At 42.5% G+C, this 14,251-nt stretch overlaps 1 protein-coding gene across 3 annotated transcripts; it reads right to left on the bottom strand.

Moving 5' to 3' along the window:
* Window positions 1–5,036: 5,036 nt before the first annotated feature.
* On the bottom strand, window positions 5,037–14,151 carry chb (chromosome bows). 3 transcript variants are annotated; one of them, XM_065310923.1, is made up of 20 exons: window positions 13,972–14,151; window positions 13,316–13,518; window positions 11,222–11,499; window positions 10,895–11,151; window positions 10,713–10,844; window positions 10,495–10,652; window positions 10,195–10,431; window positions 9,884–10,140; window positions 9,639–9,829; window positions 9,331–9,420; window positions 9,007–9,135; window positions 8,750–8,767; window positions 8,559–8,657; window positions 7,971–8,407; window positions 7,852–7,914; window positions 6,791–7,799; window positions 6,575–6,722; window positions 6,331–6,508; window positions 6,068–6,271; window positions 5,037–5,995 (listed from the first exon to the last, which is right to left on the bottom strand). In XM_065310923.1, the coding sequence occupies exons 2-20, from the start codon at window positions 13,505–13,507 to the stop codon at window positions 5,801–5,803; spliced, it is 4,272 nt and encodes a 1,423-aa protein (XP_065166995.1). In that variant the 5' UTR covers window positions 13,508–13,518; window positions 13,972–14,151; the 3' UTR covers window positions 5,037–5,800. The 3 variants fall into 3 exon arrangements, with proteins under 3 accessions (XP_065166995.1, XP_065166996.1, XP_065166997.1); XM_065310924.1 differs by lacking the exon at window positions 9,331–9,420; XM_065310925.1 differs by lacking the exons at window positions 8,750–8,767; window positions 9,331–9,420.
* Between the last annotated feature and the right edge of the window lie 100 nt (window positions 14,152–14,251).

Below are 14,251 nucleotides of genomic sequence, written 5' to 3'. Positions count from 1 at the left end.
GTACTGCCCATCGGCGGTGACAAAGGCTGTGAGTGGCACGGACTCTTCGGCGACGGCGATGTGCCAATAGCCCCAGGCCATATCGAGGACGGACATGACGCGGAACTCCGCCAGTTGATCGACGACGTCACGGATGTCCGGTAGTGGCTCACGTTCAGCAACGGTGACTGCATTGAGGGGTCTGTAATCAACACATAAGCGCTTACCACCGGACTTCTTCTCGACGAGAAGAGCGCGTGATGCCCATGGGGACGTGGACTTCCTGATGAGGCCCTTGGACAGCAGCGTGGCGACCTGGTCGCGGATGGCTTCAGCATCTGGCTGGGAGTGCCGGAAGGGCCTGCGGGCGATGGGTGCGGTACCCGGCTCGAGGCGGATGCGGTGAGCCACATCGGGGATGCGGCCGACATCGGTATCCTCGGTAACGAAAAGCTGCGGGAAGTGACCCACAATGGTGGAGGTGCTAGGCGGCAGCTGGGCATTGGCGATGAGGCAGAGCGTTGGTTGTGGTTGGCCAGGGGTCTGTCGGTGGACCGTGAGCTGGCGAAAGTCGATCTTCAGCCCGAAGACTCGACTCGTGCGAAGGCCAATGATCACGTCGCGGGGTGAATTGGCCAACACGTGGACATCGACAGGGTGGCTATCGTTGCCGATGGTGAGGGAGACGGTGGCGGAACCGTCGCTAAGGGTGCGACCGTTCACTTGGAGGACGGCGTTTGCGGTGTGCGGATGGGGCTTGACACTCAAGCGTCTAGCGAGGGCAGCGCTGATGACGTTGATGGTGCTTCCGGAGTCAACAACGGCTCTGCTGGGGCAACCGTTGATCCGCACCGCAATATCCAGCAGACCTAGTGAGAGCCGCTCAGGGAGTTTTCCTGAACCGGAACCGCTTCCTCATGTGGCACCTGTTGGGTCGCGTCCTCGGGGTCGTGCTGAGGCTCGGCGGCGATCATTGCTACCGGCGGCTGGGTCCGCCGACGAGGACACTCGCGGTGCCAGTGCCATTGCGTCAGCCTGCTTTCGGCACAGATGCGGCACGCCGCTGGCGGGCGACGGTTTTGGTTGCTGGGGCCTGGACTGCGCGCGGGCGACGACGTCCAACGCTGTGGCGAGGAGACTGCTCGTTATGCTGCTGGTTATGCGGGCGGTGGCGCTGGTTTCCCCAGCGTGGCTTGGCCACGTGAAGCCAATCGGCCGCTGTTGGAGTGGCAAATAGCCGCGGTAATGCGTCGGCATCCCCTCGGTAAGTTGCGCCACAACGCGTGTCTCCTCAATGGCGATCATTCGTAGTAGCCGCATCTTGTCGTTGCAGTAGGACTCTACGGATTCTGAGGGCCCTAGGATGCTGCGCTGAGCCTGCACCAGCGGGTCGGCCACGCCCATGTGATCGTACCCATGGGGCTACGTCCGTCGCGTACCATTGTAACGCGTCGTCCACGAGGTAGCCCATGAGCATGGCTGACCTCTTGTTGTCCGTTTTGTCGAAACCAATCACTTCAAAAGGTTCAGCTATAATTCGGCGCGGATGACGGTCTGATGTCCAGAATAAGCGGGTGCAACCATCTTGGGACGCATGCTTCTTCCGGATCGCAGGTCAATTTTGAAATCTTTTGTATCTCGGCAATCCTACCGACTGCGCCAAATTTGATGCGTAGGTTGTATTTTATTAACAATTAACGTAATTTATTAACGAAGATGCTCGGTCGAGGTCGAGAGACGCGTGCGGCGTTGAACGATGCTGGTGGTCCAGAGCGCGGCTCGTCCAGCATCCGTTGCTGAGCACCCTTAGCGCGGTCAGGTCGGCGGTGCTCGTGGCTCGTCGGCCTCTTCCGTTTGGGGTTGTAGGTCGCGGTTGTCGTTCCGTTCGGGGTTGTAGCGCCGCGCGATGTTGTGGGCGTTCCGCAAACAAACAAACACTCGCACACACTGACTTCGCCGCTAGTGGGCGCCGGAGCCAAAGGCGACTTCACTATTATTAATAAGTAGTTCGTTTAATTCTAATCATATTGTTTAATCATTTCATGTGAAAAAAGTAATATTTTGAAATATTATAATTTTTTGTTGAATTTGGTATGTATTCTATTATTCCGATCTTAATTTTAAGGTTCCTTTTTATGCCATTTTGCCAATTCCTAATAAACATTCTAGATAATTGTAATTTTTGTTTTGCATATATAGTGCATATTTATTCAAAATTGTTGAATATTAAAGTGCCACACAAAAAAATATGATAAAAAAATGAAATAATCGTATATTAAAACAGCAGACGGAAACAGAATTAAATAACCAACTTGAAAAGAGAATAGATATATCTGTTAAGAATAACATCAAAATAATCAATGAAACAGTAGTTACAAAACATAAAAAAGAAATTTCTAAAACCAGATACATGAAACAAAAAACATGGATGTCTAATGTAATTCTGCAACTTATAGGCAAAGAAGGCCTATGAAAAATGATGTGCAGCAGCATAAAAAAATTGAGAAAAATACACAGAAGAAAATTAGAGTAGCCAAGGATGAAGAAATAAGACAAAAATTGAAGAAATAGAAGAATACCAGAGGCGGTATGATACATTCAATATCCATAATAAAATAAATGAGATGACAGGACAAAACTCTACTGTCTAATCCGGCACCTTGTAATCCAACATGGTCATATGCCATATGTTTGTACTTCCGAGTACAAAGTACAGAGTTAATGAGTTTTTGACAAAAACGAATGTTGTAGTAGACTTTGTGGCGCCCGTACGCTAAAACTATTAATTTTACAAGAAAAAGGTACTTACATAAATTATAGGACATTTTCTCTAGTTTAATTTATTATATAAATATGTTTATTGTAAAATGAGTCGGAAAGGAGATATGGTCAAAAAACTGTTCTTAGACACCATTTTTCCAAAATGGTGGCGCGAGCGGCAAAGATACGAGGGGCAAAGTTGAAATTCGTAAAGAGCACATAGAAATCTATATGAATACCAATTTTCAACAATCCTGCACTATTTACCAAGCAACCACATTTTTTAGCACCAAATGAGTGTACTAATTATAAAAAAATAAAGAGAAAAAATTTTGTCCAAAATTAAAAAGAAATTTAAGGGTGAACACTTAGGGGTATGAAAAATAGATAGTAGCCGATTCTCAGACCTATTCTGTAGGTATATAAAATTATATAAATATAATATTGGGTAAAAATAGGTAAAGCCGTTTTGGAGGAGTACGGTAACTAACACTGTGACACGTAAATTTTATATATTAGAAGATATTTGCTGAGATTAATCAAATTTTAAAAAATTTATCCAATTTAAAAATACGACCCTAATAACTGACACTATAAAATAAAGCCGACCCTGCTCATTTCAATCAGGTTATATACAAGGTGTTCGTATAGTGATGCAGGTGTACAGAGTCGGCTTTATTGTGAAATGCAAGTCTGCATGGTAGTATTAAGTTTTATTTTAAATTTAATTATTTGATTGTATTGTGCAAAGTAATAATAGCTCGATGACGCGCTGCGTATTGAGAGTTTCCGTTCTCCAGGCAAATTCTTGTAGCTACTCTCGTAGTGCTCGACGCTTAATTCTATGTCTTGCGCGCAGCATCATTTCTAATCGGGAGCAGAACGATTCCACACCCTGTGTGGAATGTCGGGATGTTCCGGGCTAACGAAATTCGTTTTATACACCACTATGTGGTACATGTAGGTTCCATGTCATTATCACTATCTTCAATCATATCAAACTCATCACTATCATCAGACTCATCATCGATAATTTCTAATAAATTATTTATTAGTACATGCCTGAAAGTGAATTTGTTCGTACAAAATGGTATCATCTTTGCACGCAAAAGATACTTCAAACTATGTCAATACCTTACCTTACTCAACTACCCCCCAACCCCAATATTACACTCATTTTCACTTTAATTGTAATTCGTGTAAGACACGTGAGTACCTACTCTTTTATAATTGAAAGAAGTGTGGTAGCTACCCTGTTCGGTACTTCCCTAAGGAAACGCATTCGCGTTCCGCGCTTAATTCCTCCAAAAACCCGCTGTTGCTTTTTTACCCGACCAACGTTATACTGTCTTTTGAAAAGCATTGTTTGGTCGAACTCAACAACAGCGAAGTCTCTTGTCTCCTCGAGGAATCCTCCCAGAAGTCGTGGGCTTCGTTCCCGCGATAGCATAATCGCGCGGCGGCTTGGCTGTGCCCATTTTAAGACGGTGTTCTCCAATACCTCTGCTAAGAGTTGAATCATCCGAAGCGGCATGCCCAAAGCCCAATACACCCAGAACAGGTAATGTGGTGATGAGCGGGAGCCGCTCATCCTCGAAGCAGGAGCCAACACGTATGTTTTTCGCGTTGCAAATCCGACATTGCCAAACGAAACTGTCCAGCGATGTTTGTCTCACGACAAAGGCACACGCAAATCCGCACGTTGCACAGTCGAAGAAATTGCGCAGGATCCGATGCCGTGCGAGAAATTGAATAATCTGGAGCTTGAGTCAATGATGCTTGTCCGTGCAGAAGTCATGTACTGATATGTTGAGTGAGCAATGAGCCTCGACACTTAGGTGGTAAAATTTGGAAGTTTTGAAAAAACACCGAGTTATTACTCGCAGATGTTTAAATTAGTCTTCGGATTGGATTTCACCTTCCCCGTGGCGCCTTCGTATTTCTGCGCCACTTTAGAAAAGCCCATTGTATCAACCGCCGATGTTTTCCTTGCTCGTTAGAGCTTCGAACGAGCTTCAACACTTCGTTTATAGCCTTTGCATATTTTGGTCAAAAAGACATGCGTGTATGCTTCGAGCCATAGTAATATTTATTGGATGCAACTTCGTGTCTCCCAGCCAAGGCACAGCTCGCTTTTTGGTGACCCTATTTTGTGCGAGGCTCGTGCTAAGCGCTCTGCCTGTTTGAGACGCTAAATTTTTCTTATAAGAAATCATCGGACTTGCCCTGTATCCTATTTCTACACTTCATTACAAAAGCAACAAAAACAGATTAGAATAAGTAGTCGCACTCGAACATAAGTTAAAGTTCTTTGATTTTATTTTTAATAAGTTACAAGATCTAGATGAATCATTTAAGAAATTTGTAATTAAATGTATCTACTATAGCACAATGATCGCGATTAATAATAACACATATATTATTTGGCATAAAAAATATTTAGCTCGTCATAAGCTCTCATCCAATGGCCAAACGATCCCAGCCACCGCAATAATTTAGATTAATCATGTCTGCAATAATGAAAACGATATCATAATAAATTAGTCACAAAGGCATTGACGGTTGCAAGCCATCCTAATACTCGTCTCTTTTATAATGTAGTGCAGCAAAAAATCGATGCAATCAACATTTTCAACAAATTTTCTTTTTCAACATTCACCATCGCTCTCCATAAACATAACACAAAAATATGTAGTCAGTGTGTAAACAACTCATCCTAATGCTTTAATAATAATTACTATATACATTTAGTAAGCACAATTATTAAAAATGATCAAGTTTCTGTGCAGAAAATTTACAGTTACACACGAGGTGATGTGACGACAGTGTTGTCAAATCTGTGCCATACGCTGCTATACTCAATACGAATTAATAATATACAGGCTATAAAATTACGAAAATGTTTCTCGTGTTTTCCATTTTCACATGGTACGCAACGCGTTTAGTTCGTCTCTGGCTTCGTCCCTTAGCGCAAATCATCATTTGTTGAACAATTCTAACTGCGTCGATCCAACTATTGGTTTGTTACTAGTGCGAAATGATGAAATTACGCGGCACGTGACTAGCTCGACTTGTGCCGGGCGCTCTTCGCTGCGGCATCATTCTCTTTGTCAATGTATATTCTAAACAGCTTCATCTTCGAGCCAGGTAGTGCTCTAAGATGTGGGCTCATGCGCTCCTCACCGACCGCCTTGTGAATGGCCACCATGCAGAATACGGCGCTCTTACGAGCGGAACTTTGTTCGTGATCGTTTGCCTAATCAAAGTGCAATAAACAAAACATATATATTGAAAGAATTCACCGACTTAATAATAAAGGAACACAAACCTTAATCAACCCTGGCATTAATGATGTCAAATGATCATCGGTTAATTCATTCGGGTGTTGATCAATCAATCGAGTAATCATCTTCATCGCACCATCAATCCGCGGATACGAACTTGTTTGCACGAGAGGTGATAAAGTGTTGACAACTGTGTGGAATGGAAAAACGCTCATTGCTGTAGTCGTCAACTCAGCCGCGATTCGAACCTTAAAAATAAAACAAATGAAATTTATACAATAACCACATGGTTCCACTTTAATATTACCTCTCTATTTTCGCTACTAACGGCATCCAAAACTCGAAGCGTAAGAAGTTCTATGAAATTGCTCCAACACTGCTCCATCTCGGGCTTCTTTAAGATTTCAGCCAATATTCTGAGAACTACGACCACTGACTTAACCTCAGCTTGATTCAATGTCTCCAAAAAGATTTTTAGAAGCTTCCTTTTTTACATAACAGTAAAAATACATTACTAACACTTTCGAGTTTTCAAAACGCAAGGTACTTACTTAAAATTTTGAATAACTGGTTCAACCCTTCCCTGATTTATAACAGTAACTAGTTTCTCTAACAATGCACACTTTTGTTCAGTAGACAACGGATTATCAACGAGACAATATTCTAAAACAGCCAGCACCACTTGCTCCTCATTGACTTCTGAAAGCAGGCAATAATGTATAATAATAATTTCATAATAAAGTGTACGAGTAATGAGTTGACTTTACCTTTATCATATCCATTTGAATCGGTCTCGGTCAATCCATTCATCGAATGCGTGGCATACGTCGAGCGCACATGCAAGTTCTCAAAACGCTCCTCGATCGCAACAATATCATTCTTGATATCGTTGTTTCCAATAGACATTTGAGAAATACCCGAATCATGCGACGTCGTATCTCGCTCTCTATCCAACTTGGAACCAGTTTCGTAGCTGTAATTCTGAATTTCGGCCGTGGTTCTTTTGAGACTCTTGTAAATCTCTTCACTATTTAGATCATGATTATGAGTAGGTGTGTGCGGCGATGTTGGCTTGGGACTACCGTTATTACTTATGCTGCGCATCTGATTACGCACCACATCCGAGGCAATATCCTGCATTTCCTTCGGCAGTTCGCCTAGCATCATCGTTACGTCCGCCACGTTACAATTCCACATCGCAATGATACAAGTCCGAGCCGCATTCCGAATTTCCGATGATTTGGAGTCCTTTACATAAGAGATAATCTTCTGCAGTGCTTGACTAGCTGGCGGTTGTCGCAATAATTGCCCTGGGCCCGTGAGACGATAAATCGACGTCAGATAGCTCAACACCGCCAGCTTAACTTTGGTGTTCGGCGTTTGAAAAGAGTCTCCGAGTATTTTATATATGACAATTAATTGTTGCTCAATTGGGAAATGCACCTTCACATTCTCGAGGGTAGCTTGAAGTTTCGTCTGCGCAGACATGAGGAGATCCGTGCCTAGCTTGAAGAATATCCGATGCATGAGAATGTACAACCACTCCTGCAAGTCCACGCTGTGTTTGTTGATCAACTCGTTGAGAGTGTCAAGAAATACACTTAGTCCCTTCGTGTGCGAGTCGACAAACATCCGCGTGCATATTTCAGTGATGTCTTTAAGCTCATGCGAAGTTAACATGTGGTCGTCTTTTAGATAGATACTTAATGAAACGAGTCCATCTTTACGTTCCTGCCACACGGTACTTGCGCACAGGTGGATTATTTCGTGAATATCCTAAATATATATAATCATTAGTTTTCAAAATTTAAATGTTTTATAAACCTACATGACATGGCTCCCAGTAATCTCGGCTACTCAAACGATTTTGTGATCCGCTCCAAGAGTAAGACTGTACATACAAATGGATTAAAAATGACACTTCAATATGTAAAACCAAGAACTTACATCACTCGGCCTTCGATAAGAATCAAACGACCTTTCCGAACACACACTAGACGTTTCCGAATCATCAGAGTGGTTCTCAATGGAACGCATCCTTCTTGGACTGTTAAGCCTGTGGCTGTCTGTCTCTATTGGGTCATAATTAAGGGCGTCAGCCAGTGCGGTTTCCGCCTCGCGACTCTGCTGAAGAATCTTTTGTGCCATTACAGGTGGTCTAGAGGCGGGGCTCATCGGTGGGCGGTCGCTATTTCGTCTAAACCTACTCAAACTTCCGCCGCGCGTGGGACTGGTTTCTCTGGACGTGTCCCGCGATCCAGTTATCGACCTAGGAATACCGGAAGACAACCGCCGTGGTCGTGGGCTGTCGCTGTCGAGGGCGTGTCCTATCCTATTGTAGTGGTAAGATAACCGCGATGACGGCGATCCTGAACGACTAGTTGCTAATTCCACAAAGCAATCAATCAAATATTAGTAAGTGATAAAAATTAATAATTACATAAATAAATTATAACCAAAAGCAATAATTTTTATGGACGGTACAAAAGTTAGAATATTTAACATGGACAATAGAAAATAGTAATTAATCCTTACGTTGAGAATGCGAAACGCCAGAGTTTCTACTGCGACTCCTCCCAGATCTTTCGGGCGACTGTGTCATCGGTGGTGTAACATCCGTCTTCTTGGGCCGCGCTAAAAGAACAAATGTTTAATTAACAAGTGTTAATTTGTGGATAATGAAGTGAACTTTAATTTCAAAGCTACTACTATTACAGAATATTTACCTGGTGACGTTTCTCCATCTGTGATATTTTATATATCGACATGGAATTGAAACCGTAACAAGATTAGTGTTTATGTTTAATATACATGCGAATCTAATCAAATCAAATCTACATTCATGCATGTGTTCTATGTAGTGAGCAATCCTATCTCGTATATGCGAGTGGGTAATATGTATATTTGTGCACGTGCGAACCACACCCAAGCTTCGAAATAAATATAATTTTTAATATTAAAACACAATAAATATGACACTTACGTAAACTGGCCGTGCCGGACGCAATCTTCTGGCGCGCCATTGCCGAATACTGATTTCGCGCTTTCGCGCGTTGCGCCGCTTGCAAATCAATGGCGGAATTGCTGCGAAATCCTTTACGGCCGTTCGCATCTAAAAAATCGTATCAAAACAAGATGTAAGTAAAGCAAAAAAAAAAGACAGAATTAAACAAAACGTGTAGTGTTTTAGGAGGTGGAAAACAACTGAAAACGCATCCAACCTTTTACAAGAAAACATCAACGCCTGGTAGTTAAGAAGTGTGTTTGTGCAGAACATTAAAACACAGGTTAAAATATCGTCACATACTAGACAAGACCGGAATACCGCTCCTCTGCTTGTAAGTTCTCGGCAACGAGGGTGCGCGCTGCAAGCCACTGTACAAGTTCTCCGTACTGCCTGCGCAACGTGCAAATCCATCAAAGCAGCGTAATGAAGCGTAACACAACGCATAAATTAACAAACACGAACGACATCATTGTACTTGTCGTCCAATAGTACACAAAACTCGATTCGATTGTGGACGACATATTAAATCGGTTTATTGGCACAGGAATATTTATAAGAGAATAGGGTAATTGTGGAACGGGACTTCGGAAACTCCTCGTAGTAGTTACCTGTGCTGAGTGGCGGCGCCATCTTGCGTACGGGCCGACAGCTCATCGAACCCTGCTGCGCCAAACTGCCGCTTGAAGAGCTGCTCGAAAGACACAGGTCACTTTGCAGCGCCTTTCGATGGCTGGGATCCAAAGACTGTAGTAGTGCTTCGGCTTGCTCTGGAAAATGATCACGAAATCCACGAAATGCTCTAGAAAAATCAAAATAGTCAAATAACATACGATGAAATATTGTTACAACTTACTTTCTGGAAATAACTCTGGCCTCAGAGTCTGCGTCGCCTATGCCACGCTTGACGGCTTCTTGTAAAAGTGCTATATGCTTTTCGAGTGGATAAGCCGGCCAATAGCTTAAAATCACCTCCAAAAACTCGCAACAACTGCGGCGAATATCCTTGCTCTTGGAATTTTGCAAATTAGAAGTGATGATCGGTATCAACCTAGGACTTTGCGTGTATTGGATAATAAAACGCACACAAGTGTGGCCAGAAGTTGCCATAATCTACAAGTCACATAGTAGAATTGAACAGAACTAAAAAAATAACCTTAATCTTACCTTAGCAGAATTCTGTATTAAATTTATCAAAGGTACGATTAAAATCTCCGCTGCATGATCAAACTTGCTACCTAGACTTTGAGCCAAAAATGCAATAGTTATGCATCCTTCGCGGACCACCTGCGAGCGTAAATCCTTAATTGTTTCCACTAATGGTCGCTCTAGATTGCGTAAGTTGACATGGAAATCGTCAAAAGCGGTCGCACCCGCAATAATCAAAGATCGAATCTTCTTCAGCTACATTAAACAAAATAGTAACCATGTTTTTTTATAAACTTTTTATATTCATTATAAACTTACCGCATCAACCCGCTTATTCCAATCTTTGCTGCTGTCCGAAATAATTTCCTGCACTGATTTCATGTGATCATTTAGCTCTCGCGGCGTAAACAGCTGAATTGTGGCCACATCTTCAAATTGTTTCAGAAACACTTCTTCGTCCACTGCGCCAGCTCCAGCTTAATAATGATGATGCACATGTTAGTAAATTAATTATTTATAATATTTTTAGTGCTTACCAGCTGATGTATAAGCTGATGAACCAGTCCTCATAACGGAAGGTGTTTTTTTAATAGCCGAACCAAGTCCGGCCTTCTTTACCGGGATATTAGGCTTGGGCATTGACATTCTGTCCACTTCGTCAGTACAATCTGTAATGTTTAACGTTACACAATTGTAATAATGTTGTGCTGTAACTTACAGTCTAAACTGGTAGTAGCAGTGCGTAATAGCTCGCCAGCATCGCGCACCTCGTCAAAGCGCGTCAGAAGGGTGGCGAGTTTTTGCGCCGGCACTAGATTACGCTTCTGCAGGTCCACACGCAGCTTCTCACCCACATGCTTGTACAAGTCGACCAAGGTTGCAAACGCAGTGTCGCGCACCGAAGACGCCGGATCCGCCAGCAATTTGACAATATGCGGAATGAATTTGCTTAATGTCACCGACGCCGCGCCATGTCTAAAATTAACATCACGATCACAATTAAACTCTGCGTAAGCGCATGCATGCAAACGTCGCCAACTCTTACTCGTTGAGCGTGTTGACCAGACAACGCAGGACCTCCTCGCGTATCTTGGCGTTCTTGTGCGTGAAGCCGGGCGTGAGCTTCTCGAGCAGCGACTGCGGCGAGAGCACCTCGCGCTCCAACAGCTTCAGAATCAGTAGCTGCGCCTTCTCGCGCACCGTGTCCTTGGCGTCGCCCAGGCGGTCTATCACACACGGTAGCACCGTCTGCAGGTACGGCCGAAAGTCCTGGCCCAGTCGATCGGCCAGATAGGTCATTATCTCAATCCCATTACTAGAGACCTATAAAAAGAAAAAATGTTTTGTTTTCATTTTGACGGCGCGTCATTTCTTCGTGTATTGATATTATGGCACGTCGACATTTTAAATGGGCATGCCACATACGCTATAAATATGAGGAAAAAGTTGTCCTACCATAAAGAGACGCTCCAAACGCCGCGACGAATTAATCACCTGCACACATCTAATTTACATTCTGATTTATAAAAAACGCTAAGAATAACAATCTTTTTTGTCGGAATGTGATCGAAAATAATGATCTACATTTAGAATAAACCATTCATTCCGAACGCAATAATTCTTCGTTAGCTAAATTGCAATTTTTGTTGCGTGTGAGTTAATAATTTTAACAAGACCGCAATGAATAAGAAACAAACCTCATTCAAGCAATCATTTATACAATATAGCATTTTAACAGTAATCATTCAAGTGCAGTCCTGTTCTTAATAATGATTAATCATAGAATTTAAGCCATTTACTATTGCGTGGGCGAACCCCATCTCTATTATAGCGCACCTAGTAAAAGTAAACACAGCGACCTTAAAAGCGCCTCAGGCATACCTTCAATGCACATTTAGCTACTGTCTAATAGAAGATTTAAAAAAGAAATATATCGGCTCGGACAATTAAAAAAATAATAATACAAAATCTAGAATTTTTGAGAGATTCTGCGTGGAATTCTTCTTCAAGTCGAGTAGGCAGCACGCTCCAAACGTTAATATATGCAGAATGTATCACCACACATAAATTCGAAATGTGTACACAAACATTCCAAGGCCTTGTAATACTTTTCACGACAAAATATTGCTGGGCGCATCTGAAGTATTTTTCCTCACTTATTTGCTACGATTTGATATGTTGACATTTATCACATGATTAATGATAAAATCGAAGAATTGCAGACAAATAATTTAACCCTGAACATTATTACGATTACAACAACATTATGAAAATAACAAATGAGTCATAATTTATTTTTCGGAAACTATAACAATTGATTTAATAAGTTATATTTTTGTATTAAAATCTGATAGATGATGACTAACAAGGAACTTTGATAGCATTGTTATTTCGAGTATGTAAGCATCAAAGATCCGTATTCTTCAAGTACTTCTGCGTACACTTACATTTATGTTCTGGCAGCTTGCAGTAAATGCTACCAATATTATTTGCTCATTTGCATACGACCAGCGCCGCTATAAATACAAATCTATTTGGGTGTGCAACCGCTGACGACGCGAACGGCCTAAGAAATTTTCATGCAGGAAGTCCAAGGCTCGCCGAAACCGCGATTATGATAAAAAAAAAACAACACTGGTACTGCGTATGTATAAATCACGTAAATAATACTACAGTTTGTATTGAGCAGTTAAATTTAAAACGACAACGCTGATAAGCGAACAAACTGTCCAAGGCGCGTGAAAGTGACGCAAGTGAATGTTTTGCATGTTTCGTTTGGCACTGGGCAAATAATTTCTATTTAACGCTGCGCTTCTTCTCGACCTTGCAAAACTTGAGTCAGCAACGTACGAGTAAATTACGGAAATTGGTTATATTAGGAATACTTTCAACCCTCAGTCAACTTAAGAAATTATTACGAGGAAACTTTGAAAACGCCTTGTACCTTGTACGGTAATATTTCTAAGTGACGTTAACATATTAATACCACCAACCTTTCGCCATTGTTATAAACTCGGAACAAAAAATTCAAGCTCCTGATGTATTGCTATTGTTCCGGCATTATTTTCACACGTGAGAATTGCATATGACCGGAATAAATTAAACTAATTAATTCTTTCTGATTTATATTTCTTTTTACCTTGTAATTGCTACTTTGCATCCATGGAATAAGTCCGTCAACAAGTTGCCCAATATCCTGGCAATACATAGGATTGGATGGCTCCGCTAGATAAGCCAGCAGATCGGCACCGAGCTGCTGGCGAAACTTGGTGTCATTCTTGGGCAGATGCGGCATAAAGCCGTCCAGATCCCGTGGACAAGTGTATGCCATTGTGGCTTATTCTGTAAGAGAAATGACAACAGAATTAATCAACACAGAAACAATTGTCAAACACTTAACAAGCAAACATTTACATGGCTACACTGATTATTGTTATATCGCGAGCCAGTTCTAACCCCACATTACATCATCCCCCTGAAAGACTGCACCCCGCCCGCGCGGGAAGTCAATGTTTTCGGCAAACACCGTGTATATCTACGGGCTTGCACTAACCCACTGCTTCTTATCGGAATGATGTGAATACTATAAATATCTTGTGCCGGTCGCGGCGATTACAATGCGTGCATATGTCATCCGGTTGTGCGTTCGCACGTAGATCGAAATCCAAATGAAATTCCGCGTTTGTATGCCGCCATGCGGCTGAGATTGAATAAATCGCAGTGAGTGTTTGCGGACGAACTTGCGCCCGTCGGACTTCGGCGAAACTGTATTGCATTATTTTATCTTGTACTCACCTATTTCCACCGTCGTATACGCATCTACAGTTTTCGGCACTCGCAACGTTGGAGGAATGCTCGACTATCCAAAGAATTCGCACTATTCCACGGCAATTTTTCTAGTCTAACACCGATACCTCACTCAGCCATTACTATTGCGGGAGCGAGAGCTTCTTTTTGACAACACGAGCAGAGATCACAACCTTTATCGGCACAAGCGCGTTTTTTAAACAAGCGCCATCTATAATGCAATCTCGCAAACCGACAAAATGTTACATTGAAAACATGTACCACTGTA

Source organism: Atheta coriaria, unplaced genomic scaffold (genome assembly GCF_025399875.1).
Source record: "Atheta coriaria isolate IRGN ID8LTWV9N9 unplaced genomic scaffold, Caltech_Dcor_3.1 hic_scaffold_9_pilon, whole genome shotgun sequence".
In the NCBI taxonomy this organism is placed as follows: domain Eukaryota; kingdom Metazoa; phylum Arthropoda; class Insecta; order Coleoptera; family Staphylinidae; genus Dalotia; species Dalotia coriaria.
This window is presented reverse-complemented; position numbering and strand designations above follow the sequence as displayed.